This window comes from Ovis canadensis, chromosome 3 (genome assembly GCF_042477335.2).
Source record: "Ovis canadensis isolate MfBH-ARS-UI-01 breed Bighorn chromosome 3, ARS-UI_OviCan_v2, whole genome shotgun sequence".
NCBI classification, from domain to species: domain Eukaryota; kingdom Metazoa; phylum Chordata; class Mammalia; order Artiodactyla; family Bovidae; genus Ovis; species Ovis canadensis.
Window position 1 is genome coordinate 160,880,309 of NC_091247.1, and position 25,090 is coordinate 160,905,398.

General features: G+C 40.4%; 2 protein-coding genes across 2 annotated transcripts in view; one reads left to right on the top strand and one right to left on the bottom strand.

Moving 5' to 3' along the window:
* GNS (glucosamine (N-acetyl)-6-sulfatase) overlaps positions 1–25,090 on the top strand; it is a 48,181-nt gene that overhangs the window by 1,173 nt on the left and 21,918 nt on the right. The window contains exons 2-9 of the mRNA XM_069584733.1: positions 10,055–10,114; positions 13,067–13,273; positions 15,190–15,255; positions 15,688–15,786; positions 17,418–17,585; positions 19,522–19,604; positions 20,869–20,987; positions 22,703–22,806. Of these exons, the coding sequence (XP_069440834.1) occupies positions 10,055–10,114; positions 13,067–13,273; positions 15,190–15,255; positions 15,688–15,786; positions 17,418–17,585; positions 19,522–19,604; positions 20,869–20,987; positions 22,703–22,806 (906 nt within the window). The remainder of the gene's footprint in view (positions 1–10,054; positions 10,115–13,066; positions 13,274–15,189; positions 15,256–15,687; positions 15,787–17,417; positions 17,586–19,521; positions 19,605–20,868; positions 20,988–22,702; positions 22,807–25,090) is intronic.
* RASSF3 (Ras association domain family member 3) overlaps positions 22,974–25,090 on the bottom strand; it is a 113,326-nt gene continuing 111,209 nt past the window's right edge. Inside the window, exon 6 of the mRNA XM_069584736.1 lies at positions 22,974–25,000. Coding sequence (XP_069440837.1) covers positions 24,874–25,000 — 127 coding nt within the window. The 3' untranslated portion in view covers positions 22,974–24,873. The remainder of the gene's footprint in view (positions 25,001–25,090) is intronic.

Sequence of the window (25,090 nt, forward strand, 5' to 3'; positions counted from 1 at the left end):
GTTCTTTATTGCTTTCTTCCTTTCAGTTCTCTTTTTGCTTTGCAACACTTTAGGCACGAGGTTCCTAAGTTTTACTGTGTGGGAACACTCTAGCTCAGTGTCCTTCAGATTGCTGATTTCAACCCATAAGTGAGTTACGAAATTAGTTCAGTGAGTAGCCACCAGCTTTTTTACTTTCCTATGGAATAGAGTAGAATAGAAAATGTGTGATACATGGCAGTCAAGGTAAGCATATCCATATGTAGATATGTTTTATCTGTGCTCAAGAGTATGAGTCTTTTCTAAATGATGTTTAAGATGCTTGCATTTTAACTCCATACTTGTACCTGCCACCTGTACCTCATTGCCTTTTAGTTTCTGCCCAGTCCCACTGACATTGAAGAATCTTGACTTCATGGCCCTTCTGGATTTTACTTGTTTTTTCCCACCATTCCAGCTGCCACACTTGCCCTCCTAATGAAACTTTTACCCACACCCCGTGCATTGGGAGCACAGAGTCTAAGCCACTGGACCACCAAGGAAGTCCCACGTAACCCCTTTTTAAACACATTTTTGTATGTATTTTTGAAGTGTTTTGGCCAGAACAATCAAGCCATCTCCATCAAAAATTAATAATGGTTCAGTGACTTAATTAAAAGGCCAAGTCTTCATAGCTCAGTTAAATACAAAATGCATCACTTGACTGTGAGATATTCAGGATTCAGTTTCTTCAGCTCTCATAGACTGCCAGTGTGGTTTGTATCTGAGGTTTCTTCCCCTTAGAGTGTTAGTCAGGTTTACTCCTTTAAACCAGTAGCAGATTCTTTCTATAGATGTTTGTGCTGGAGAGAAGAGCCAAAATTAAGTGGAGGAAAAGTCAAATTTAATACTTTCAATTTTCTGGAAAATTCTGACCTGTAATCTTTTACAGACTACTCTACCACTAATAGTCAAACAAGACTTGAAAGGGAAGAGCAAAGAAACAATGGCATTTGAGAACCTACTTGGAGCTACTTGGACTTCCCTGGTGGCTCAGATGGTAAAGAGTCCTCCTGCAATGCAGGAGACCTGGGTTAGATCCCTGGGTTGGGAAGATCTCCTGGAGAAGGGAAAGGCTACCCACTCCAGTATTCTGGCCTGGAGAATTCCGTGGACCACACAGTCCATGGGGTCGCAAAGAGTTGAACTCGACTGAGTGACTTTGACTTTCACTTTTGGAGCTAATCAGAGTGTGAAGTGTTTTATCCTGTGTTTCAGTCATCACAGGAATCCTCTGCTGTAGGTATTATATTTACCTTAAAAAATGAGAAACTTAAATTTAGAAGGGGCTAAGTAACTCATATAGCAATGTGGTTGATGCTTGTATTCACTCAGTTGTGTCTGACTCTTTGTGACCCCCTGGACTGTAACCTACCGGACTCCTCTGTCCCTGGGATTTCCCAGAAGACAAGACTGGGATGGATTGCCATTCTCTTCTCCAGGAGATCTCCCCAATCTGGGGATCGAACACAGGTCTCCTGCCTTGCAGGCAGATTCTTCACCACTGAGCCACCAGGGAAGCCTCACATAGCTATAATTAGGGGCAAATCCTGGCATCTTGTAATCTCAGAACCCTGAGAGTAAATGCTTTTTCTCCTATTCTAAAATACTGTGATAATACTGATTTACCAGATATCATTCAACATACCCATATCAGCATAGTCACTTATACCATACATAGATCAGAGATTTTTTCAGGTGACATTCAGGAACACAAGTGAGGTCATGCAACTCCTTAATTTACATGCAATACTTTGTGTGTATTATTTTCTTTTTTGTGGAGAGAGGGAGGTCTCTGACCCCCGCCCCCGCAGAAAAGATTATGAATTGCTGCCATAGTTGGCAAATAAACAGGTGTCAATCCCCCAGACTAACTTAACTTAGGTCGAAGGATTATAGCACCTGTATGGATTGTAGTTTGATGTGGAATCTTGCAGTCATCTACCAAAAAAGTAGTAGCTTTTTATGTGGTAGCATCATCTTTAACAGTTCATCTTTTTTGTTGTAGGTTTCATCTGTTTAACTCCATTTTTAGCTTTTGTCCAGGGAACTGTTGACCCGTTTCTTGGTTTTATTGGTTTTGTGGTTGTGGTGTGATGGACGTACTGTTCTTCAGCGAAGCACAGGTTGCTCTTTGTAAAGTCATTCTCTCTAGAAAAAGTGATGTTTGGTCAAAATCTCAAGAAACTGAGGGAAGGGGACATAGGGGGAAAACAAATACATCCTGTCTTTGCTTAAGGCAAAGTGATCTTTCTTTTTTAAAAGTTAGCCATAGAACTATCAGAATGGTCTAAAGGTTGTTTCAGAGCAGCTGTGTTTGGGGCCCAGGAAAGTAAATGAGTCCTTTAGCATTGTGGGTTTTTTTTTTTTTTTTTTTTGCTTCAGACAAGTAAAGCAGCACATTAGTCATATGCAGGTGTAAGATTGGTGGTTTTTTAAAGAATGTAGTTTGGCCTTAACCTGTCCAGCCTCTATCTGTGTTGAGATCTTAAGGACTGACTTTATCATTCAGGTTAGCATGGGTTCACACATACATTTTTGGTACAAACAAGTTCCTGTTCAGGACTTGTTTGATTAAGCAGTGAGCGTGGTTATCCCTTGTACTACTGTTAGCAGTATAAAGGTTATGATTATTAATACCCCTTTACTACTTAAACTGAAGGGCTTCCCTGATAGCTCAGTTGGTAAAGAATCCTCCTGCAATGGAGGAGACCCCAGTTTGATTGCTGGGTCAGGAAGATCCGGTGGAGAAGGGATAGGCTACCCACTCCAGTATTCTTAGGCTTCCCTTGTGGCTCAGCTGGTAAAGAATCCACCTGCAGTGAGGGAGACCTGGGTTCAATCCCTGGTTTGGGAAGATCCCTTGAAGAAAGGAAAGGCTAGCCACTCCAGTATTCTGGCCTGGAAAATTCCATGGACTGTATAGTCCATGGGTTCTCAAAGAGTTGGACATGACTGAGCGACTTTCACTTAAACTAAAATCTGAATAACTATACGGCCCTGCATCGACATCTGGCTCCTGCCTCCCTGTCTTGTCTTTTTACTGTGTTCTTCCCTTTACTTACTTTTGCTACTTCTAGCACACTGGCCTTTGTCCCACCCTCATGGGTGTTGCTTTCCTTCTCTGGCAGCGTTTTACTTGTTGTTCACTCACCCTGAAAGCATCTTCTCCTGCTTTGCTTGACTGACTCACCATGTGACTGTCGGCACTGAAGTTGCATCCTGAAAGAGGCCTCTCCTGACCACCCATCTAAAGTAGTTTCCCCCTTTCCTCTCATCAACCTCAAGTACGATGTCCACTGCCTGAAATAATTGTCTGTTTCCCTGTTGTTTAAGTGCAAGGATCATGAGGGCAAGGACCTTCTATCTTTTGTCCACCACTGCCTCGATCAGTGCCTGGCACACTTTGTTTAGTAAATGTGTTATAATCACACAATTTAGTCTTAGTAAAATCACTCTCCAGTAGCTTTGTATGAATACCAATTTGACTATTAAGCTCCCTATAATCAGCTCACACAGTCCTTTTCCCATTTACACATTGCGTTCCTATTTCCCCCCCCATGTGTTCACTGCAAATGGCATATCTTCATTCTTTTTTACGGTTGAGTATTATTCCATTGTATATACGTACAATATCCTCTCTACGCATTCATCCATCAGTGGACGTTGAGGTTGTCTCCGTGTCTCGGCTGTTGTAAGTAATGCTGCAGTGAACATGGGGTACATATATCTTTTCAAGTTAGCGTTTTCATTTTCTTCAGATACTCAGAAGTGAAACTGCTGGATCATATGGTTAGTTCTATTGTTAATTTTTTTAGGAACCTCCATATGATTTTTCATACTGGCTAAACCAGTTTATATTTCCATCAACAAATGCATAAGAAAGAAAGAAAGTGGACTTGTTCAGTTGTGTCCAGCTCTTTGGGACCCCATGGACTGTAGCCTGCCAGTCTTCTTCGTCCATGGAATTTTCCAGGCAAGGATGCTAGAGTGGGTCGCCATTTCCTTCTCCAGGGGATCTTCCCAACCCAGGGATCGAACCCAGGTCTCCCTCACCGCAGGCAGACTCTTTACTGTCTAAGCCATCAGGGAAGCCTGGTATGGGTTCCCTATTTTCTATATTACCAACACATTTTTTAAAAGTTGTGCATGTATTTAATTTTAAAAAAACTTTTAATTTTGTATTGGGGTATAGCTGATTAACAGTGTTGTTATAGTTTCAGGTAAACAGAGAAGGAACTCAGCCATGCATACACATGTATCCATTCTCCCCCAGACTCCCCTCCCATCCAGACTGCCACATAACTTTTAATCTCTTATCTTTATAATAATAGCCATTCTAATAGATATGAGGTACTATCTCATTGTGTTTGTAATTGTCTTTTTGAGTATAGCCATTTTAACAAGTGGGAGGTTCTATCTCATTGTGGTTTTCGTTTGCATTTCCCTGACAGTTAGAAACATTGAGTATTTTTTCCTGTACCTTATGGCCATTTGTATGTCTTTTCTGGAAAAACATCTATTCAGATCCTCTGCCCATTTGCATATTAATCCTTTATCAAGTATATTCTCCCATTCAGTAAGTTTCCTTTGCTCTGTAGATTTTTTTTTATTCTTTAATGAGCTGTAGTTGATTTACAGTATTGTGTTTCAGGTGTACAGCAAAGTGATTTAGTTGTATATATACATATACTTTTTCAGATTCCTTTCCATTAGCATTTATAGTACGATAGTGAAATAGTCCCTTATTGTTATTGTTGTTGTTGAGTCATTAAGTCGTGTCTGACTATTTTGCAACTACATGAACTGTATTCTACCAAACTCTTCTGTCCATGGAGTTTACTGGCAGGAATACTGGCGTGGACTGCCATTTCCTCCTCCAGGAGATCCTCCCAGCCCAGGGATTGAACCCACATCTCTGGCATCTCCTTGGCAGGCAGATTCTTTACCAACAGTGCTACTTGGGAAGCCCATAGTTCCCCATGGTACATAGTAAGTCTTTGTTTTTTAATCTTTTTATATATAGTCATGTGTATCTGTTAATCCCATACTCCTAATTTATCTCTTCATCCCCCGCCTTTGGTAACCATAAGTTTGTTTCCTGTGTTTGTGAGTCTGTTTTTATTTTTGTAAATAAGTTCATTTGTACTATTTTTTTTAGATTCCACATACACGTGTATCATATAATATTATATGTCTTTCTATGTCCTTACTTATTATGATAATCTCTAGGTCCGTCCATGTTGCTGCAGATTTTCAAAAGTTCATCCTTTTTATTACAGAATAATATTCCACTGTGTGTATACGTGGGCATGTGTACACACACCCACCCCACATCTTATTTCATCTATTGATGGACATTTAGGTTGCTTCCACATCTTGGGTGTCATAAATAGTGCTGCTGTGAGCATTGGGGTGCATGTATCTTTGCAAATTTTAGACTGTCTTTTCCAGATACATGCTGAGGAGTGAGACGGCTGGATCATGTTGTAATTATACTTTCAGTTTTTTAAGGAACCTTCATACTGTTCTCCATAGTGGCTGCACCAATTTACATTCATACCAGCATTGTTGGAAAGTTCTCTCTTCTCCTCACCCTCTCCAGCATTATTTGTAGACTTCTTGATGATGGCCATTCTGACAGGTGTGAGGTAATACCTCATTGTAGTGTTGATTTGCATTTCTCTAATAATTAAACAATGTTGAGCATTTTTTCCTGTGCTTGTTGGCCATCTGTATGTCTTCTTTGGGGAGACATCTTGTTAGGTCTTCTGCACTTTTTGATTGGGTTTTTGTTTTTTTTATACTGATCTATTTGTATATTTTGGAAATTAACCCCTTGTGGGTCCCATTGTTTGCAGCTATTTTCTCTCAGTCCATAGGTTATCTTCTTGTTTATGATTTCCTTTGCTGTGCAAAAGCTTGTAAGTTTGGCTAGGTCCCATTTGTTTATTTTTGCCTTTATTTCTTTTGTCCTGAGAGACTGATATAAGAAAATATTGCTACAGTTTATGTCAGAGTGTTTTGCCTCCTCCTTCTAGGAATTTTATGGTGTCATATTTAAGTCTTTAAGCCATTTTGGGTTTGCTTTTGTGTATTGTATGAGGGAGTGTTCTAGCTTTATTGATTTTCGTGAGGCTGTCCAGCTTTCCCAATAACATTTATTGTATATTCCTTTCCCATTGTGTATTCTTGACTCCGTTGTCATGAATGAATTGACCATAAGTGTGTGGATTTATTCCTAGGATCTCTATTCTGTTCTGTTAATCTATGTCTCTGTTTTTATACCATTTCTGTTCTGACTACTATAGTGGTGGGTTGTTTTTTGTTTTTTGTTTTTGGTATTCAGGTGTGTTGGTTTATAATATGTTTCAGGTGTGCAACATAGTGATTCAAGATTTTTATAGCCGATGCTCAATTTATAGTTATGCCGTATTGGCTGTATTCCATGCGCTGTGCAGTGTTTCTGTGTACCTTATTTTATACATTTTATTCATAGTAGTTTGGACCTCTTAATCCTTTACTCCTGTCTTGGCCCTCCCACCTCCACCTCCCTACTGGTAAACCACTAGTTAGTTCTCTGTATTTGTTAATCCCTTTCTTTTTTGTTGTATTCATTAGTTTATTTTTTAGCTTCTGCATATAAGTGATAACCTACAGTGTTTGTCTGATTTATTTCACTAACCATAGTACCCTCCAGGTTGTTACAGATGGCAAAATACCATTCTTTTTTATGGCTAAGTAATATCCCATTGTAGGTATATACCACATCTTCTTTATATATTCATCTGCTGATGGAGACTTAGGTTGCTTCCGTGTCTTGGCTGTTGTAAATAATGCTGCTATGAACATTAGGGTGCCTGTATCTTTTCAAATTAATGTTTCTGTTTTCTGCAGGTATATATCCAGGAGTAGAATTGCTGGGTCATATGGTCGTTCTATTTTTAGTTTTTTGGGGAACCTCCGTACTATTTCCACAGCGACTGTGCCAATTTATATTTCCACCAACAATGTACAAGGGTTCCCTTTTCTCCACATCCTTGTTAGCATTTGTTATTTGTGGTCTTTTTTAATGATGGCTGTTCTGACAGGTGTTAGGTAGTATCTTATTGTGGTTTTGATTTGCTTTTGTCTGGTTAATGATGTTGAGCATCGTTTTTCATGTGTCTGGCCATCTGTCTGTCTTTGGAGACATGTCTGTTTAGGTCATCTGTTTCTTTTTTTAGAATAAGTTTATTTTTTTGTTTGCTGTGCTGGGTCTTCATTGCTGCCTGGGCTTTCCTATAGCTATGGCTTGCGGGGACTACCCTCTAGTTGCAGTGTGGGCGCCTCTTGTTGTGGAGCATGGTCCTCAGGGCACACAGGCTTCTGTAGCTGCAGCCCATGGGCTCAGTATTGTGGGTCCCAGGCTGTAGAGCAGAGGCTCAGCAGTTGGGGTACACAGGCTTCGTTGCTCCGGGCCATGTGGGATCTCTGGATCAGGGATCAAACCCATGTCTCCTGCACTGGCAAGTGGATTCTTTACCACTGAGCCACCAGGGAAGCCCTGGTCTTTTGTTTTTTAATCAGGGTTTGTTTGTTTGTTTATACTGGGTTATATGAGCTGTTTACATATTTAATGTTAATCTCTTGTCAGTCGTATCATTTGCCCCTATTTTCTTCCATTCGGTAGGTTGGTTTTTGTTGTTGCTGTTCGGTCAATAGTTTGTTGGGCATAGGCTTTTCAGTCTTACTAGGTGCCATGTGTTTTTTATTTTGTTTCTTGCCTTAGGAGGCACATCCAAAAATATATTACTACTATTTATGTCAGAGAGCATTTTGCCTCTCTTTTCCTTAATGGTTTTTATGGTTTCCAGTCTTACATCTAGGTCTTTAGTCCATTTTGAGTTTATTTTTGCATATGGTGGCAGAAAATGTCCTAATTTCATTCTCTTACATGAAGCCATCCTGTTTTGGCAGCACCACTTATTGAAGAGACTGTCTTTTCTCCTTTGTGTATTCTTGCTTCCTTTGTCATATATTAGTAGATCACAAGTGCATGGGTTTATTTCTGTCTCTCTGTTCTGTTCCATTGATCTACATGTCTGTTTTTGTGCCAGTGCCATATTATTTTGATTATTGTAACTTTGTAGTATAGTCTGAATCAAAAGAGCATGATACCTCCAGCTCCATTCTCTTTACTCAAGGTTATTTTGGCTATACAGGGTTTCCTGTGTTTCCACACAAATTGAAAAATTGTTTGTTCTAGTACTGTGAAAAAATGGCATTGGTGTTTTGATAGAAATTGCATTGAATCTGTAGATTGCCTTGGGTAGTTTGGTCATTTTAACAATATTAATTTGTCTGATCCGTCAGTCAGGTGTACCTTTCCATCCGTTTGTGTATTTTTTAGTTTCTTTCATCACTGTCTTACAATTTTGTGAGCGCAGGTCTTTGACTTCCTTAGGTAGGTTTATTCCTAGGTATTTTATTCTTTTTGATGTGATTATAAATGAGATTGTTTCCTTAATTTCTCTCTTTGGTAATTCATTGTTAGTGTGCAGAAATGCAACACGATACCAGTTTTATTAACTGAATGTTACTGTTGTGTCCTGCAACTTTACCAGATTCATTGAGCTCTAGTAGTTTTTCGGTGATGTCTTTGGATTTTCCATGCATAGTATCATGTCGTCTTCAGACAGTGACAGTTTTACTACTCCCTTTGCAATTTGGATTTCTTTTCTTTTTCTCTTCTGATTGCAGTGGTTAGGACTTCTGAAACTATGTTGAATAAAATTGGCGAGAGTGGGTATCCTTGTCTTGTTTCGGATCCTAGAAGACAGACTTATTTTTTTCACTGCTGAGTAGGATGTTAGCTATGATTGTTATATATGACCTTTATTATGTTGAGGCACATTCCTTGTCTATCTACTGTGAGAATTGTTATCATAAATTGATGTTGAGTTTTCTCAAATGCTTTTTCAGAGTTCTTGAATAAATGAAAATTCTCAAGCTAATGGATTCTTTAGGTTTTCTAACATCTATATAAAACATTGGTGGAAACTTTTATACAGTGAGAATGACCCTGTTATTAATATAGTTGTGTATTTGGGTTATTAGTCTGCAAGGAATTTTTACACAACAAAATCCACTTAAAACTGTGTTCAGTATGGTCTCAGCTTTCAAAGGCACTTCAGAATCATCATGAACCGACTCATATAATACAGCTAAAATGAGCTGCTTCAGATTGTCCTTTCTTGTTGTCTGGAATCTGAATAAAGATGATTAGTATTTATTACTATTATTTGTATCTAAATGACCAACATCATGCTTTCTGTCCTCACCATAGGATTTGAAACTGGTTGTTTTCTGTACTTGTCAGGATCTTACATTTTGAGCAAAAGATAAAAAGCAAGGATATAAACTAATTTCTGACTATTCTTTTGCTTGATGAGGTTCTGTGTAGATCTGTTTGCCCTTTGGCTCAAGTTTTACCTAAGGTGGTGGTTGGTCTAGTGCAGAGGGCCATGAGCTTATACTCAGAAAGTGGGCATCCGGGCTGCACTGCCAAGTGACTGATATTTGAGTCAGTCTGGGGGCCTTGTCTGACTTTCAGAACCTAAGTGTTGTTTTATTTCTGTTTTAAGGGGTGAAAGGCTCCTTTCATATCATTTTCCACATTCTGCTTCTGAAGATGAATTAATGGAGTTAGATATGCCCCATCTTTTTGTAAAGGGGCTGGTGATAAATGAGAGAAGGGCATCGAGATCTCGTTACATTGAAATCGGCATTGCTAGAACAATACCATCAGCTGTGAACTTTCCCTTCCTGCAAGCATTCTAACTACCTGAACTTTTGCACAGGACATAACTGACTGTAGTCAAACTTGCTCGGTTCATCTCCTGAATCACACAGGACTCTCAGCTGTTTCTTAGTGTCAGATGGAGCTGATCATTTGGGAATAAAAGGTTGAGAGTAATCAAAAAACACAAATTTTGTCTTGTGTGTTTTAGTTTATTGGAAGAAATTGTTTGACAGATATTTATTTATTTTACAGACACCACTGAAGAAAACCAAGGCTCTCATTGGAGAAATGGGAATGACTTTCTCCAGTGCTGTAAGTTTTGAAGCTGATTTAATTTTGTTAAACTCTGTGTTTATATTCTAAGAAGAAACACTCTTTTGAGTAGTCTACTGTAATTTTTATGGTTTTTCTTCTAGTTAAATGCCTGATCTGAAGGAAGGATTCTATTTAATGTGATGTAAGTTCTTTTAATTGAAATATTACTACTTAACTATTGAAGATTTATGGCAAGTATCTTGTAAGCCATTCTGATCTGCAGCTCAGAGCTATAGAAGTTTATTTAAACCTTCATCGTTGGAGGTTTGAAAACGGATTATAAGAATTGGGTGTCATTTGTACTCTGTAAAGTGTTCCATGGTAAAAGCTTGCAGGCTACTTTACAAAGCCCAATTAACCCTTATAGTCAAACCTAGCAAAGATAATACCAACAAAACAGAACAAGCCTAACAACTATGCATGTGTGTGTGCATACATATACATGATATTAATACATGTGTATATGTTCATGTATAAACATAAATGCAAAGATCCAAAACGAAACACTAACAAATCAAATTCAGGAACCATGCTCATAACCAAGTCAGTGGGAGCATAGCTTAGTGTCAGGAAATCCTTTGAAGATCAGCACAGTGTTGTGGTGAAGAGCACAGATTCTGGAACCAGACCACCGTGTTTTGAATGTTCTTGCTGTCTCTTTTCTAGCTGTGCTTCCTTGAGCAAGTTGTTAAGCTTTTTTGTCTTTGGTTTCCCCATTTGTAAATAGGAATACTAAAGCCTATCTCAGAGGTTAAATGGAGTAAAGCAAGCACTTATATCAATGCCTGACTTGTAGTAAGTACCACTGCATAATGGTGGTTATTATGTCGTCCACCAGCAGTGGTTAAAAGAAGGAAAATTAGATGGTTGTCTCAATAGATGTTTAAAAGTCCTCTGAGGGACTTCCCTGGTGGTCCAGTGGTTGGGACTTTGCTTTCCAGCAGTGAGGGGGTGAGAGTTTGATTCCTGGTCGGGGAGCTAGGATCCCACATGCTTGCAGCCAAAAAACAAAAACATAAATGCAGTATTTTAACAAATTCAAGAAAGACCATTAAAAATGGTCCGCATCCCCCCCAAAAAAGTCATCTGAAATGTTGGCACCCTTTTTCTTGTAATTTGTTAAACCATTAGAAGAATACACTCTGATGACTATTTCAAACAAACAGCATAACTTACAGTTAAGATTAAAGTCTCAGGGTACTATTCTTAGGGACAACAACGAGGGCCCAGTATCTCTCACTTAATCATCTACTGAACTGTCTAGTCACTGGCAGTAAGTCTTGTGAAGACCAAAATTGTTATTTCCTTTTGTCTAAAGTTTCTACTTAGAAATCATAAGAGCGTTGTTGGAAAGCTTTTAAATTAATAGAATTTAGTAAGTTAGAAATGAAAAGCTGTAAATAACTTTCTTCCATGTAACTAGTTAGAGAAACATGAGGCTGGGGGAGAGGTGATCCCAGTGATATAAAGGCAGGAAAATATAGACTCTAGGAATAGCTAGTGGTGTCCAGTAATGGTTAAGACCTATAAATGCAGTTAGAATATTTGGTGAGTGATAAAGTACTTCATGCAGAGTTATACACATCATTTTCTGTGGGGAGACACATTATAAAATGCTTATTCTAGTCAGAATCCCAGTGGGATTCTTTTTAGGCTGAATTTAGTGATTCCAGAGTTATCTGGAATAATAAGTAGGTTAGAATAATCAAGGTAAAATTTTTAAAGAGAGATCTCTACCAGACCCTGAAATGTAATACGAAGATCCAGTGAACAGCATAGCATTGGCCAAAAAATAGGTCAGGAAATAAAAAAGGAGAAGAATTAAAAGAGTTGCCAGTGTGAAAATTACAAAAGTCAAACATCCAACCAAATTAAAAAGCAAAAGTAAAAACTGGGAAGTATTTGTAGCAGGATTGAATCCTTCCTTAAAGCTTATGTAGTGAGTGAGTGAATTTGCTCAGTTGTGTCTGACTCTTTGCGACCCCATGGATTGTAGCCTATGAGGCTCTTCCGTCCATGGGATTTTCCAGGCAAGAATACTGGAGTGGGTTGCCATTTCCTTCTCCAGGAGATCTTCCCAACCCAGAGATTGAACCCAGGTCTCCTGCATTGTAGGCAGACAGACGCTTCACTGTCTGAGCCACTAGGGAAGTTAAAAAAAAACCTTATATAACAGGAGGGGAAAATGTGAAAAGCACGTCAACAGACCATTCACATGACATAATTGATCAATATGCATGTGGAGAATGTTCATCCTCACCAGTATTTAAGAACGTCAAAGGCCAAAGAAATGTGAATTATTTCAAAGGGATAGTACGTAATTCTGGCAAGGGTGTGCTCAAATGAGCAAAATGAGCATTCCTGCCCTGCTGCTGTGAGTATAAGCTACTATTACCCTTCTGTAAAGTGGATCAGTAATTAGTGTTAGGACCGAGACAAATATTACTAGGTCAAATAGAGTAATTGTTGATGATAGGAGCTAATGGATATATAATTAGAGTAGGGAAAAAAAATCTGTGTCCAGTGTATTAAAGTGATGTAGGTAATCTACAAAACTCCAGATCAGCCTGAAAATTACTCCCTATTTCTCAGCTGCCCTAGATTCGAAGAGTATTCTTCATGTTTGTTCAGGACCTCGCTCCCAGCATGCTGTGTTCCTTGTATGTAACATTTCTTCGGCCGATGAGATTAGAACAGCTTCAGGTTATCCTGTAAAAAGAAACTAGCGGAAAAAGAGGTGTGTTCTCTTGGCTGTTCTGTTTCCTGTCTCCACTGGAGAACTTAAAGCAGCTCTGAAGTGTGTCATATGTAAAGAAAATCCCTATTCCACAGGAAACTAGAGGTTTGAAGTTAGGGGAATTGAGCCGCTTTCTTTGTTCTGATTAGAAATGATGAGGAATCCGTCTGTCTTGTGTAACTCTCTCTCTCTGGCTTCTCTTCCTTTTGAAGTATGTGCCAAGTGCTCTCTGCTGCCCGAGTCGAGCCAGCATCCTAACAGGGAAGTACCCACACAATCATCACGTGGTTAACAACACTCTGGAGGGAAACTGCAGTAGCAAGTCTTGGCAGAAGATCCAGGAACCGAATACTTTCCCAGCAATTCTCAGATCAGTGTGTGGTTATCAGACCTTTTTTGCAGGGAAATACTTAAATGAGGTATGTTGAACGGTCTAATTATTCCCTTTTGTTTTTTTTAATAACCGCTCCTGAAATGTGAATTTATATAATTCATGTTAATTGTTTTTTAATTAGTATCTATTCAAGTCATGGTAAAGGGTTTTCGGGTATCTGGCATTTCTCTTCATCTACTTGTTAAACAGGAACTTATTTACATGAATGTAATTTAGAGGATTTGGACATGGTGGTTATTCTTTCTTCAAATAGTTTCTGGAGCATTTATTTTAAAATAGTCTTCAGACCACTGTGGTCTGAGACAGTCTTCCCTTTTTTCCTCAAGAATCCTGCTTGTCACATGGCCATCATGGTATCTTTGTTTCCAGTTCTCCTTTATCAGGACCAGAGTGAAGAATTTTTTCCTTTGAGCTTCTTTCCTGAATAATAACAACTTAACCCATTTTTGGGAAACAGATTGTGGGGAGATAAGTGATGAAGGAAGAGCACCCAAGCCTAAGACATTCAGGCCATTGAAGTATGTGCCTGAGTGGTTAGCATGCTGGCCTTGAAGGCCCGGGATGAAGGGAGGCCTCGTTGTGACCTGCCCAGGCCAGACTTCAGGGTCTTGCGTCCACCACACTGGCCTTAGCATTTAGTCAGAGTTCAGGCTTAATGAGAATAGTGTGTTTGAGAGTGTTTGGGATTATCTTTTAAAGTAAAAGTGGGATTCAGGACAAAGAGAACACGTATGTTTTCTTATGCACTTTATCCATGATTGCTAGAGATCTTAATATCTGATCTGAATTTTATTAATTCTCTCCCTCCCTGTAATAATGGGGGAATTGGCAGCTTTGTGGGTTTGATGAAAAATGAGTCAGTTTGGAAAGAATCGTGAGCAATAAATGTGGTGGATTATGGCTACAGGTCATAAAGAGAACATACGCTACTTTTCATGTTGAAGATCTTCTAACATAGACAAAATTAGAAATTCTTCAAAATACAAAGAATTAGTTCTTAGAGGTACTGCATTAAATGGACAGTATTAAGCCTTGTCAAGATAAAATGGGATGACTCTGTGGTCTCCTCACTTAATCTTCACTCTATCTTATCAGATAAAGTGAGTCCAAATGTAGTTTTCAGGGCAGTTCCCTGGTGGTCCAGTGGTTAAGACTCCGAGCTTCCAATTCAGGGGGTGCAGGTTCAATCCCTGTTCAAGGAACTAAGATCCCACATGCCATGTGACATGGTCAAAAAATAAACATAAAATAGCAAAAATGGACTTCATCAGCAGGAGAGCTGAACTGATAGACTGAGAGCTTATAGCCTGATTTGGGCTGTTAGCCACAAGGCTGGCTAGCCCATTCAGTCTATGCAATCAGTAGCTCAGCACGTGAGCCCTATGGCTTTAGCTATATTGCCTTTTCCTGTAAAGGACTAAGAGTAAATATTTCAGGCTTTTGCAGGCCACATGTCTGTGTAGTGACTATTCAGTTGTGTCATTGTCACTGGAAAGCAGCCACAGGCCTGCGGAAACCAGCAAGTGTGGCTGTGTTTCAGGAATGCTCCACCATCACTGAAGTTTAAATTTCAGGCAAATTGTCACAAAAATAATCCTCTCTTGATTTTTTTAAAATTCAAGTATATTTGATTTTGTTGTTGGTTTTTTTTTTTAGTGTTTATATTTTTTAATGTTTGGAAGAAAATTCTTAGCTTGCCAGCCATACAGAACAGCTGGCAGACTAGATTTGGCCAACCAGCCATGGTTTGCCAACTTATGCTTCAGACATCCGTAGGTCTTTAGTGGTCTTCCCTTTTCAGTTGATTTTTGTACTTGTGGAAATTGAGCACTTAACTGTGTTTCAGGCACTGATGTAAAAAGATTCTGACAGTTTTCGTGTTTCTTTCTGGTCTGGTCACATCCTGTGAACTTCTGATGCATTGCTTGTCTTGCTTTCCAGTATGGAGCCCCAGATGCAGGTGGACTCGGACACGTCCCTCTGGGCTGGAGTTACTGGTATGCGTTGGTGAGTGAGCGACGAAGTCAGCGACAGTTACACACAACCCTACAGGTTTACTTTCTACTGTAGCTCTGATATTGACATTACTCGGTTTGCACTTACGGTTGGCCATTTCATCTCCTTGAAAGTCTGTTGATTTGTGAGTCACTCTGTTGTGAGAGATTTTTCTTGCATTCCACAAGGTTTAGCAACATATTTTGCTGTTCTGCCGGATCTGTGTCTGGGTTTTTTAACTAAACATATTATTGAAATTCTGCTTGTAGTTAACAAAACTGTAGTCAAGAAGTCTAATTCAGTATTGACTTGAGCAATTACCTTTTATGTCTTACCACTGTTTAAGCAGAGTACAGTTTAGCCCAGTATGGTTTCCAACTTTCATTTTGTATGCTGGCCTCATTTGAAAAAAAAAACAAAAACTCACTTTCCTCTCTTTAATAGGAAAAGAATTCTAAATATTACAACTACACCCTCTCTATCAACGGGAAGGCACGGAAACATGGTGAGAACTACAGTGTGGACTACCTGACAGACGTCTTGGTGAGTTACTGAAGCTCTGTCCTTGCAGTTTAGCTCATGCTTAACTAAAGACTCTGCCTCAGAAGCCTTCAGTTATCTTTGTTCACATTGAGTAGCATGGATAAGAACTTGATCTAACTGCTGAAGCATATTTTCAGCTGGTTAAAGATTCCTGAGAGTGTTTTTCTTTGTAATTAAGCCAGGCTCAGATCTAATGTTTTTGAAATTCCAGCAGCAAATCCCTTTCCCAAAGGCTAATCTCTAATACTGTGGAGATTACTTTGAAGAGGTTTTACACTGTAAGGGTTCCTACTCTTGACCCCAGTTTTACTCACAGGCTGCAGGATGACAGCTTCATCATGAGGGTAAGGGGATAAAGGCAGGGAAGTTCTTCAGGCATTGAGTATTATATGTTAAAAAAAAAAAAACTGAGATGGGAACATGAATTTGGGACTCTCCTTTCCTATCTAAGATGGTTCTAATGACAGCCCCCCATAAGGCATTCATTCACCAAGTACTTCAGCACCCCTTGGAGCTGGTACTAAGCAATAAGTAAAGCAAAGTCCCCGATTCTATGGGAGGTCACCTTTTAGGGGTAGATTTATTTACACATATGTGTGTTGTCTTGTTAGATGGTGATGAGTTAGAGCAATAAGGCAGAGGATGGAAGATACTTAGATAGTATTTAAGCAAAGTCCTAGAGATGAGAATGGACTATACAGATCAGTGGAAAGAGTGCCCCAGGCAAAGGAAGCAAGAAGTGTGAAGGTGTTGCGGTAGGAGTGCACCTGGCGTGTTGGAGAAACCACAGAGTGTCTGACGGGGCTGAAGTAAAGTTAGATGGGTGGGATGATGGTAGGAAATTGATAGTGTCTTTTGAGTTTCATGTTGGGAATAAATGAAGATGTAAATCAACTAGAACAATTAAAAACATAGCATGTACGTATGTGGGAAGCTTTGATTTTCATAAACTGTCCCCAGAGAAGCAAATGAAGAATTTAAGTCCAGATAAATTAAAATCCTGGTGTGGCATATTTGGACTTAGTATTATTCACTTAGCTTAACTTCAGCTGGCATAATTTAAGATATCCTATCTACTCTCTTGACCCCAGCATTTTTGTAAGATTATGGTAACTTAATTCACTTTTCCCACTATTGTGAATTAGGTTGACTCTCTTTTATATTCATTAAAGCATCAAATGTATATGCTCTGAGCTGCATTAATATAAATTAATACTAAAATGGCTAAATTATTCTTTTTTTCCCTCATGGGAGGCATAGCAACTTTCAGGTTGTGTAAAATCGTCAGCGTTAGTTGCTCAGTCATGTTTGACTCTTGGAGACCCCAGGGACTGTGGCCTGCCAGATTCCCCTGTCCATGGGGGTTCTCCAGGCAAGAACACTGGACTGGGTTGCCGTTTCCTTCTCCAGCTTTCTATTGAAGGGGTGTGCTTTTCAGTATTTTCATGCGTTTGCCTGGAAGCTAGATGATTCGTTCCAGCAACACGCTTGCAAGTGACTGTGACATAGATTGTGTGCACAACTGGGAGAAAGCTCCTAGGCCCCTGTACCCCCTTCACCAGAGAACAGATGCTTGTCTAGGCCTCAGCTGTTGGGTAGGGTGAGAGGTGACCAATCTTTCTGTGTGTCAGGCCAATGTCTCCTTGGACTTCCTGGACTACAAGTCCAACTCTGAGCCATTCTTCATGATGATCTCCACCCCAGCACCCCATTCGCCATGGACAGCTGCACCTCAGTACCAGAACGCCTTCCAGAACATCTTTGCACCAAGAAACAAGAACTTCAACATCCATGGAACGGTAACTTCCCCTCAGCCTTGCATCAAGCCAGGCTTGATGTGATTAAGTGTATAATACACTGGTCAGGAAGCCTTTGAGTCGTGTAGTTGGTCTTCCTTCTCAATCTTCTCGAGGTAATTGTGCCTGTCTGTAGTACACTAGGTAGTATGCATGTGCTTCAGAAGTCCAGGTAGGTTTCCTGCCATGCACCCAGTGAGCAACTCGAGAGTCCACGGGGAGTGGTAGAGAAATGCCGTCTTTCCTGCCTACAGTCCCTGCTGATAACCTCCATGCTGGCTCTCCTGCCCAGCAGTGGCTGAGACGTGTCCCTTGGGGCTGAATGGGGCCTGCGGCGTTCTCCTCTGGGTGGAGGCATAGGAAAAAGAGTGGTGATGCAGTGTAGTGTGATTGGAAAGGGAAGTTGGATGGTGAAGTGACCCAGAGCAAGGAGTGTAATAAAGGGCTGTGGCCTAATGCTGTTTGCCTCCAGTGCCACCTACCCTTCCCTCGGTCCAGGAGATAGGCAGTTCACTGGTTCCAAGACTGAAGACTGCTACCTCCTCATGCTTGTCTCCCTGAAGTCATAGTTACTCGTGAGGTGGTAGAAAGAATGAGTCCTGGAGTTAGAGTCAGTACTACCGCTTTCTAACTAAGTGACCTGACGGTTAGTAAGATGCCTAACTTCCGTTTTTCCCTCTGCAGTGGGGGATCCTGACCTCTCATGCAATTCTTGAATGGATTAAAGTTGTTGTCATTCAGTTGCTCAGTCATGTCTGACTCTTTGCAACCCCATGGGCTGCAGCACGCCAGGCTGCACCATCTCCCGGAGTTTGCTCAAACTCAAGTCCATTGAGTTGGTGATGCCATCCAGCCATCTCATCCTCTTGTCATTCCCTTCTCCTCCTGCCTTCAATCTTTCCCAGCATTGGGGTCTTTTCAAAGGAGTTGGCTCTTTGCATCAGGTGGCCAAAATATTGGAGATTCAGCATCAGTCCTTCCAATTAATATTCACAGTTGATTTCCTTTAGGGTTGACTGGTCTGATCTCCTTGCTGTCCAAGGGACTCTCAAGAGTCTGTACGTAGAAACATTTAGCACATTGCCTGGCACAGGCTGTGTATGATGTTAAAACTGAGTGAACTGAGTTTTGAACCAAAGGGCTGGTGTCTCTTTGTTCCAAAAGAAGTACATACAAGCTCCTATGGCTAAGTAAGCCTAGCAACTTAAGGTTAAATAAGTCACTGTGCTACAGAATTTCTCAGTTATTCATGTCCTAACATGAATTTGCAATAGGAGAACATGCTGTATAGCATTTTTCAAGCATACTAACTAAAGAAGACTGAGGATCACAGTTTGCGTGGTGGCAGCCTAGGGTTGTATGAATAGGGAGGAGAAAATCAAAAGTATTTGGCAATTTTTAAAAAAAAACTTCTTTATTAAATGAGAAGAAGCCTTTAGATTTGAAGTTTTAGAAAATTGCTATGATAAGGTTTTTTCCCCAAGGTCTAAGAATGATCTATACCTCAGGTGGGAAGATAGAGGGGAATGGAATGATGACTTATTAGGCAAAACTTAGAGGACGGTAAAGTTAGTATTTACCCTTTTGTAGTTTGAGTGGCAGACTCAAGCACAGATTCTAAGTTACAAATGTAATCTAGTCAGTTTCCGGCATCTTTCTCTAAATGTCTTATGCTGCTCAGGGAGGATCCCAGGCCTTCTGCTGTTAGGGAGGGGTTGGGAAGAAGCTAAAAAATGAGTGATAATTTGCAGAATTTTTTTTTCTTATAAACACAGAGAAGGGAGGTGGGAGTGGGTGGTGGAGGGAAAATCTGAAGTTGCTTAATCAGGCTTAATCAGTTAGTTCCTTTTTGCTCAAGTATCAAGTGATCCTTTTATTTACTCTAGTACTTTGACTGTGGTGACTTGGTGCTAACTTTTTTTTTTCTTTTAAATTTTAGAACAAGCACTGGTTAATTCGGCAAGCCAAGACCCCAATGACTAATTCTTCAATACAGTTTTTAGATAATGCATTTAGGAAAAGGTAAGAGCTGCTCCTTTCTCAGTCTGGGTGGTCTTTGAGGACCCTCAGAAGCAACCCATGCATAGAGGACTGCACCATGAGAAAAAAATCAGAGTTTAGCAAGTTGGTGGGAGAGATTCTGATAGGGGGTCTCTGCATTTAGCAGTAAGGTGGCCTTTGGCCCTCAGGACTGATTAAACAGTCCATTTTTCTGACTTGTTAAAATGTTGCAAATTGGAGCCATTTGGTTGAAATTTTTCTTTTCACTGTGTCTAAAGAAAAGTACATAAGACCCAAAGGCTTAGACTAGAGCAAAATATCTGCCTTTGCTGTTTTGAGTTTTCGAGAAGTCTTTTAAGTCAGGTTTTTAAAAGTGTGTTACTTTCTCTTAAGATGTATTTAGTTTTGGACCAGGAATTGGCAGACTTCTTCTGTGAAGGGGCCAATAGTAAATATTACAGGCTTGTAGGCCATCTTGTGTCTGTTGCTGATGCTCAGCTCTGCTGTTGGAGTGCACAGCAGCCCTGGACAGTATGAGAATGAATGAGCATGGCTGTGTTCCAATAAAACTTCATATAAAAACAGCCCACAAGTTGTCGTTTTGGGGGTGTAGAGTTTCAGATTCGCAAGGTGAAAACATTCTGGAGATTGGTTTCACTCTGTGAATATACTGAACCCTACTGACCTATCCACTTACAGATTGTTAAAACAGTAATATTTTATGTCTTGTACCACAGTTGAAAACAGAAAGAATGTGGTCAAGCTTTGACCCATGACTGTAGTTTGCTGACCCCTTTTAGTCCGTTAAACACTGTTGTAGCACAGGTCTGTCTGAATTCATCTCTGTCAATCAGTGCTGATTTGACAAGTTTGCCTTCTGGTAGTGGGTTGGTTGTTTGTTTTTTTACTTGAAGGATAATTGCTTAACAATATTGTGTTGGTGTCCACCATACATCGACACCAGGAGTCTTTCATTCTCATCACCAGTCATGATAAATAGTAAAGCTAATTCATTTTTTAAAAGCCTAATGTATTTCTATGGAATCAGTTAAATTTGGAGTGTTCTGGAATTTTCTAATCTGTGTTTTGCAATGAAAGAAAGGAACGGAAATGTGGGATTGGAGCTTTCGGGGAAGAGTGGCTTTGAGGGGTTTCTTTGGGAGGGAGTTTGGGGGTGTTTTGGGTTTGGGAGCTTGTTTGGACTGGCTTCTGCTGTTTTGGCAAGATGGCAGTACCGCAGCCCTTTGTCTCTGAGGTGCTGTTGCTGCCCTCTGTTCACATTCAGGTGGCAGACTCTGCTCTCAGTGGATGACCTCGTGGAGAAGCTGGTCAAGCGATTGGAGTTCAATGGGGAGCTCAACAACACCTACATCTTTTATACCTCAGACAACGGCTATCACACAGGTAAGGGGCAGACCGTGACCTTGGTGAAGGGCCTTTCCGTTCTCACCCAATCAGTAGCGCTGGCTGGGAGCTTCTGTCCTTTGCAGTGGTGAATAGGCCAGAGGGAGGGTCTTGCCCTCAGGGCTCCTCTGGTTAGAAGGCCAACTCATTCCCTTAGGGAAAGACCCAGTGTCATTACTTGCCATTTGACAGGCTGAATTATGTGGTGTTCTAAGGAGTCTAAGCAGAGAATAAGCTTGATGGGTTGGAGGCAGGCTTTATGAAAGAGGTGAGAAACTGAACTTGATTTAAAAGATAATTGGATCGTAGAGACCAGGGGTATGACATTTTACACAGGAAGACGAAGAGAGGGTTGCCCTGGGGAAAAACTGTCTTGTGACATTAGGTTTTTGGTGTGTGTGGTTTTTCTTTTGTGGCTTTTGTCTTTTCACAACTGCAGTATGAGTCAACCCCATGTCCTTGACTTTCATCCTTTTTACTTGGACCTTCTTTAGCTAAAAATCAGTATTTTCTTCTTTCTCCACTCTAAATTTCCTAAACTTGAAGGTAATTAATCTGATATTTGCAGAGAAGCAGATTGATTAGGCATTTCATGTGTTATTATGAATATTTTTCAAGTCAAAGTAAAGACTAGTAAATTAACTAACCTTCGTTGGCTAGCTTTAATTTTCAGTGACACAGGGCCAGTCTTTTGAGTTCCTCATTCCTTCTGCATGTTTCTTTTTTAGCTAGAAGTTTCTGAAGGCACTCCAGACATGGTGATTCCATACGTCAACACTTGATTGTGCATCTGATTAGTTGATTACATATCAGAACCTACATAAAATCCACACGCTACCTTTACTTTTTATGTGTCGTACGGCTGTCTTTTGCCACTGATTTATCGGAGAAACTGGTCTTTTGTCCTTTAGAGTATCACATTCTAGATATGGCCAATTGCATATGTGATAACTTGTTTATCTATATTCAGCATTTTCTATAGATTGATAGTTAGATCGAGAGTCTTAATAGAAATGCGTGTTTTTCAACAAGAATGCTTATTGATGCTGCTGTGTACTTCTTACTGCTTCACATCATGAAGCCTGGGTGTATGGTTGCCTCACTTTAGAGATGCTGTTTCTGATTGATGGCTCATGCGGTACCAACCTGAGCTCCTCCTGTGAACCTCTTGTGGCTGAAACTTCCATTGATGATTGTGCGAAAATCAATTCCCTCAGAAACTGCAAAATACGACTTCATAACTCTGTCCTTCCTTTTGAACTTAACTAGCTGGAATTCCTCAGGAAATTTGCCTCATCAACTGTTTGGTTATCTTGAAGTACAGTTTATTCAAGAAAGGCTGGATAAATGGTTTTGTTCCTTTATTTAACAGCATTTAGACTAACTTCATTCGGTTGTGATCAGGTAGAGTATCACACATAAATAATGGATATTTGTGCTTCAGTACTTTCTAGTCATTCCTTTTGTTGTATTTGCCTATTTAAAGCCAGGGAGTTCCTCTGGACATTTATTTAAAGAAGATGAGCTCATTGTTTCCTGCCTTGTAATAATTAGGGACCCTGGGGGATTTAAGCTCTTCGCTAAAACACCATAATTAGTAAAAAAAAAAAAAAAAAAAGGCTATTTTTTATTTTTACTATTGATTGAATGCATGCGTGCATGAGAGACATTTCTATCTTGGCTCCATCTTTACCCTATGCATTTTTTTTTTCCAGGACAGTTTTCTTTGCCAATAGACAAAAGGCAGCTGTATGAATTTGATATCAAAGTTCCACTATTGGTTCGAGGGCCTGGGATCAAACCAAATCAGACAAGCAAGGTAGGTTCCTGATACGGTGGTGCTGTATACAGGTAGAATTTGCCTGAGAAAAGAAAGCTTTTCCTCCCAAGAGGAGACCTATTCTGTTTCTCCTCCTTTGAGGATAAAGGCTGATTGGCTTAAGATTTTACAAGTGTATTTGTAAGCTTTGCAAACAGTGATTCTTATTTCTTTCTTTTTAATTGAAGTATACTTGATGTACCATATTCTGTAAGTTCAGGTATACAGTATAATGATTCACAGTTTTTAAAGACCATGCTCCATTGAGTTATTTGTAAATGTTGGCTGTATATCCTGTTCAGTTCAGTTCAGTTGTTCAGTCGTGTCTGACTCTTTGTGACCCCATGAATCGCAGCATGCCAGGCCTCCCTGTCCATCACCAACTCCCGCAGTTCACTCAGACTCACGTCCATTGAGTCACTGATGCCATCCAGCCATCTCATCCTCTGTCGTCCCCTTCTCCTCCTGCCCCCAAGCCCTCCCAGCATCAAAGTCTTTTCCAGTGAGTCAACTGTTTGCATGAGGTGGCCAAAGTACTGGAGTTTCAGCTTTAACATCATTCCTTCCAAAGAAATCCCAGGGCTGATCTCCTTCAGAATGGACTGGTTGGATCTCCTTGCAGTCCATGGGACTCTCAAGAGTCTTCTCCAACACCACAGTTCAAAAGCATCAATTCTTTGGCACTCAGCTTTCTTCACAGTCTAACTCTCACATCCATACATGACCACTGGAAAAACCATAGCCTTGACTAGATGGACCTTTGTTGGCAAAGTAATGTCTCTGCTTTTGAATATGCTATCTAGGTTGGTCATAACTTTTCTTCCAAGGAGTAAGCGTCTTTTAATTTCATGGCTGCAGTCACCATCTGCAGTGATTTTGGAGCTCCCAAAAATAAAGTCTGACACTGTTTCCACTGTTTCCCCATCTATTTCTGATGAAGTGATGGGACCAGATGCTATGATCTTTGTTTTCTGAATGTTGAGCTTTAAGCCAACTTTTTCACTCTCCACTTTCACTTTCATCAAGAGGCTTTTCAGTATATCCTGTGTCGTAGTGTATATCCATGTAGCTTATTTTACAACTAATACTTTGAACCTTTTAACCTTCCATTCCTGTATTTCTCCTCCCCATCCCATCTCCCCTTTGGTAACCACTAGTTTGTTCTCTGTGTCTGTATCTGTTCTCCATATCCATCTTTTGTTTATATTTGGTAGTTTGTTGTATTTGCTGCTACTACTGCTAAGTCACTTCAGTTGTGTCTCCAGGTGAGAACACTGGAGTGGGTTGCCATTTCCTTCTCCAATGCGTGAAAGTGAAAAGTGAAAGTGAAGTCTCTCAGTCGTGTCCGACTCTTAGCGACCCCATGGACTGCAGCCTACCAGGCTCCTCCATCCATGGGATTTTCCAGGCAAGAGTGCTGGAGTGGGGCGCCATTGCCTTCTCCGGTTGTATTTGCTAGATTTCACAAATAAGTGAGATCTTATAGTATTTGTCTTTCACTATCTGACATACAATAACGGTAAACTGCTGGCCACCCACTCTTCGCTGTATTTTCCCCTTGTATACGTATCACATCAGCATGAATAGCTTTCGCTTGTCTCATGGTGACTGCACTTCCCCAGGGTGCTCTTTAAAACTACCTCCTGAAAGTGAAAGGCTCAACATCCAGAAAGTTTTGGATTGAATCACTTGGACTGGACTAGAAACCCTGTCTCTGCTTTTTTTTCCCTCCAGTTCATAGTGACTCTTGAGAGGCAGCCCAGGCTGGAGCCCACAGCCCTGTAGAGCCAGGCTCTTCAGGCTTCTTGTGTGTGCGCATCCCCTGGGGGCCTTGTTGACATGCAGATTCTGATTCTCCATTCCAGCCTGCTCCCAGGTATTCCCGGCTGATGTCCGCCTGGTCTCAGCTCCCTCTGCATATAAGGCTACAGAAAGCTTGTCTTCTGAGAATTTAGTCCCTCTCTGTGGGACTCTTCCCTTACTAATGCCTTTCTGCTTTACCGATTCTCTTTCCTAAAACTATCATAAAGGATCACATTATTCTTTTGTTACCATTTCCATCTGGTTTTAATACTGAGGCAGATGATGGGCACCTTGATCCAAACTCTTTGGTCTAACCTTGAGAGAGAAGAATTGATAGGCTCTACCAGTTATGTGTACCGTCTTCCTGGATAGCACAGTTTCAGTCCCAGCTCTGTGAGAGAGACAAACAAAAAACAAGAAAATGGATCATTTAAGCTAAAATTGGAAGATAGGCCAGCATTTCTAGGTATTCTGGGTACTT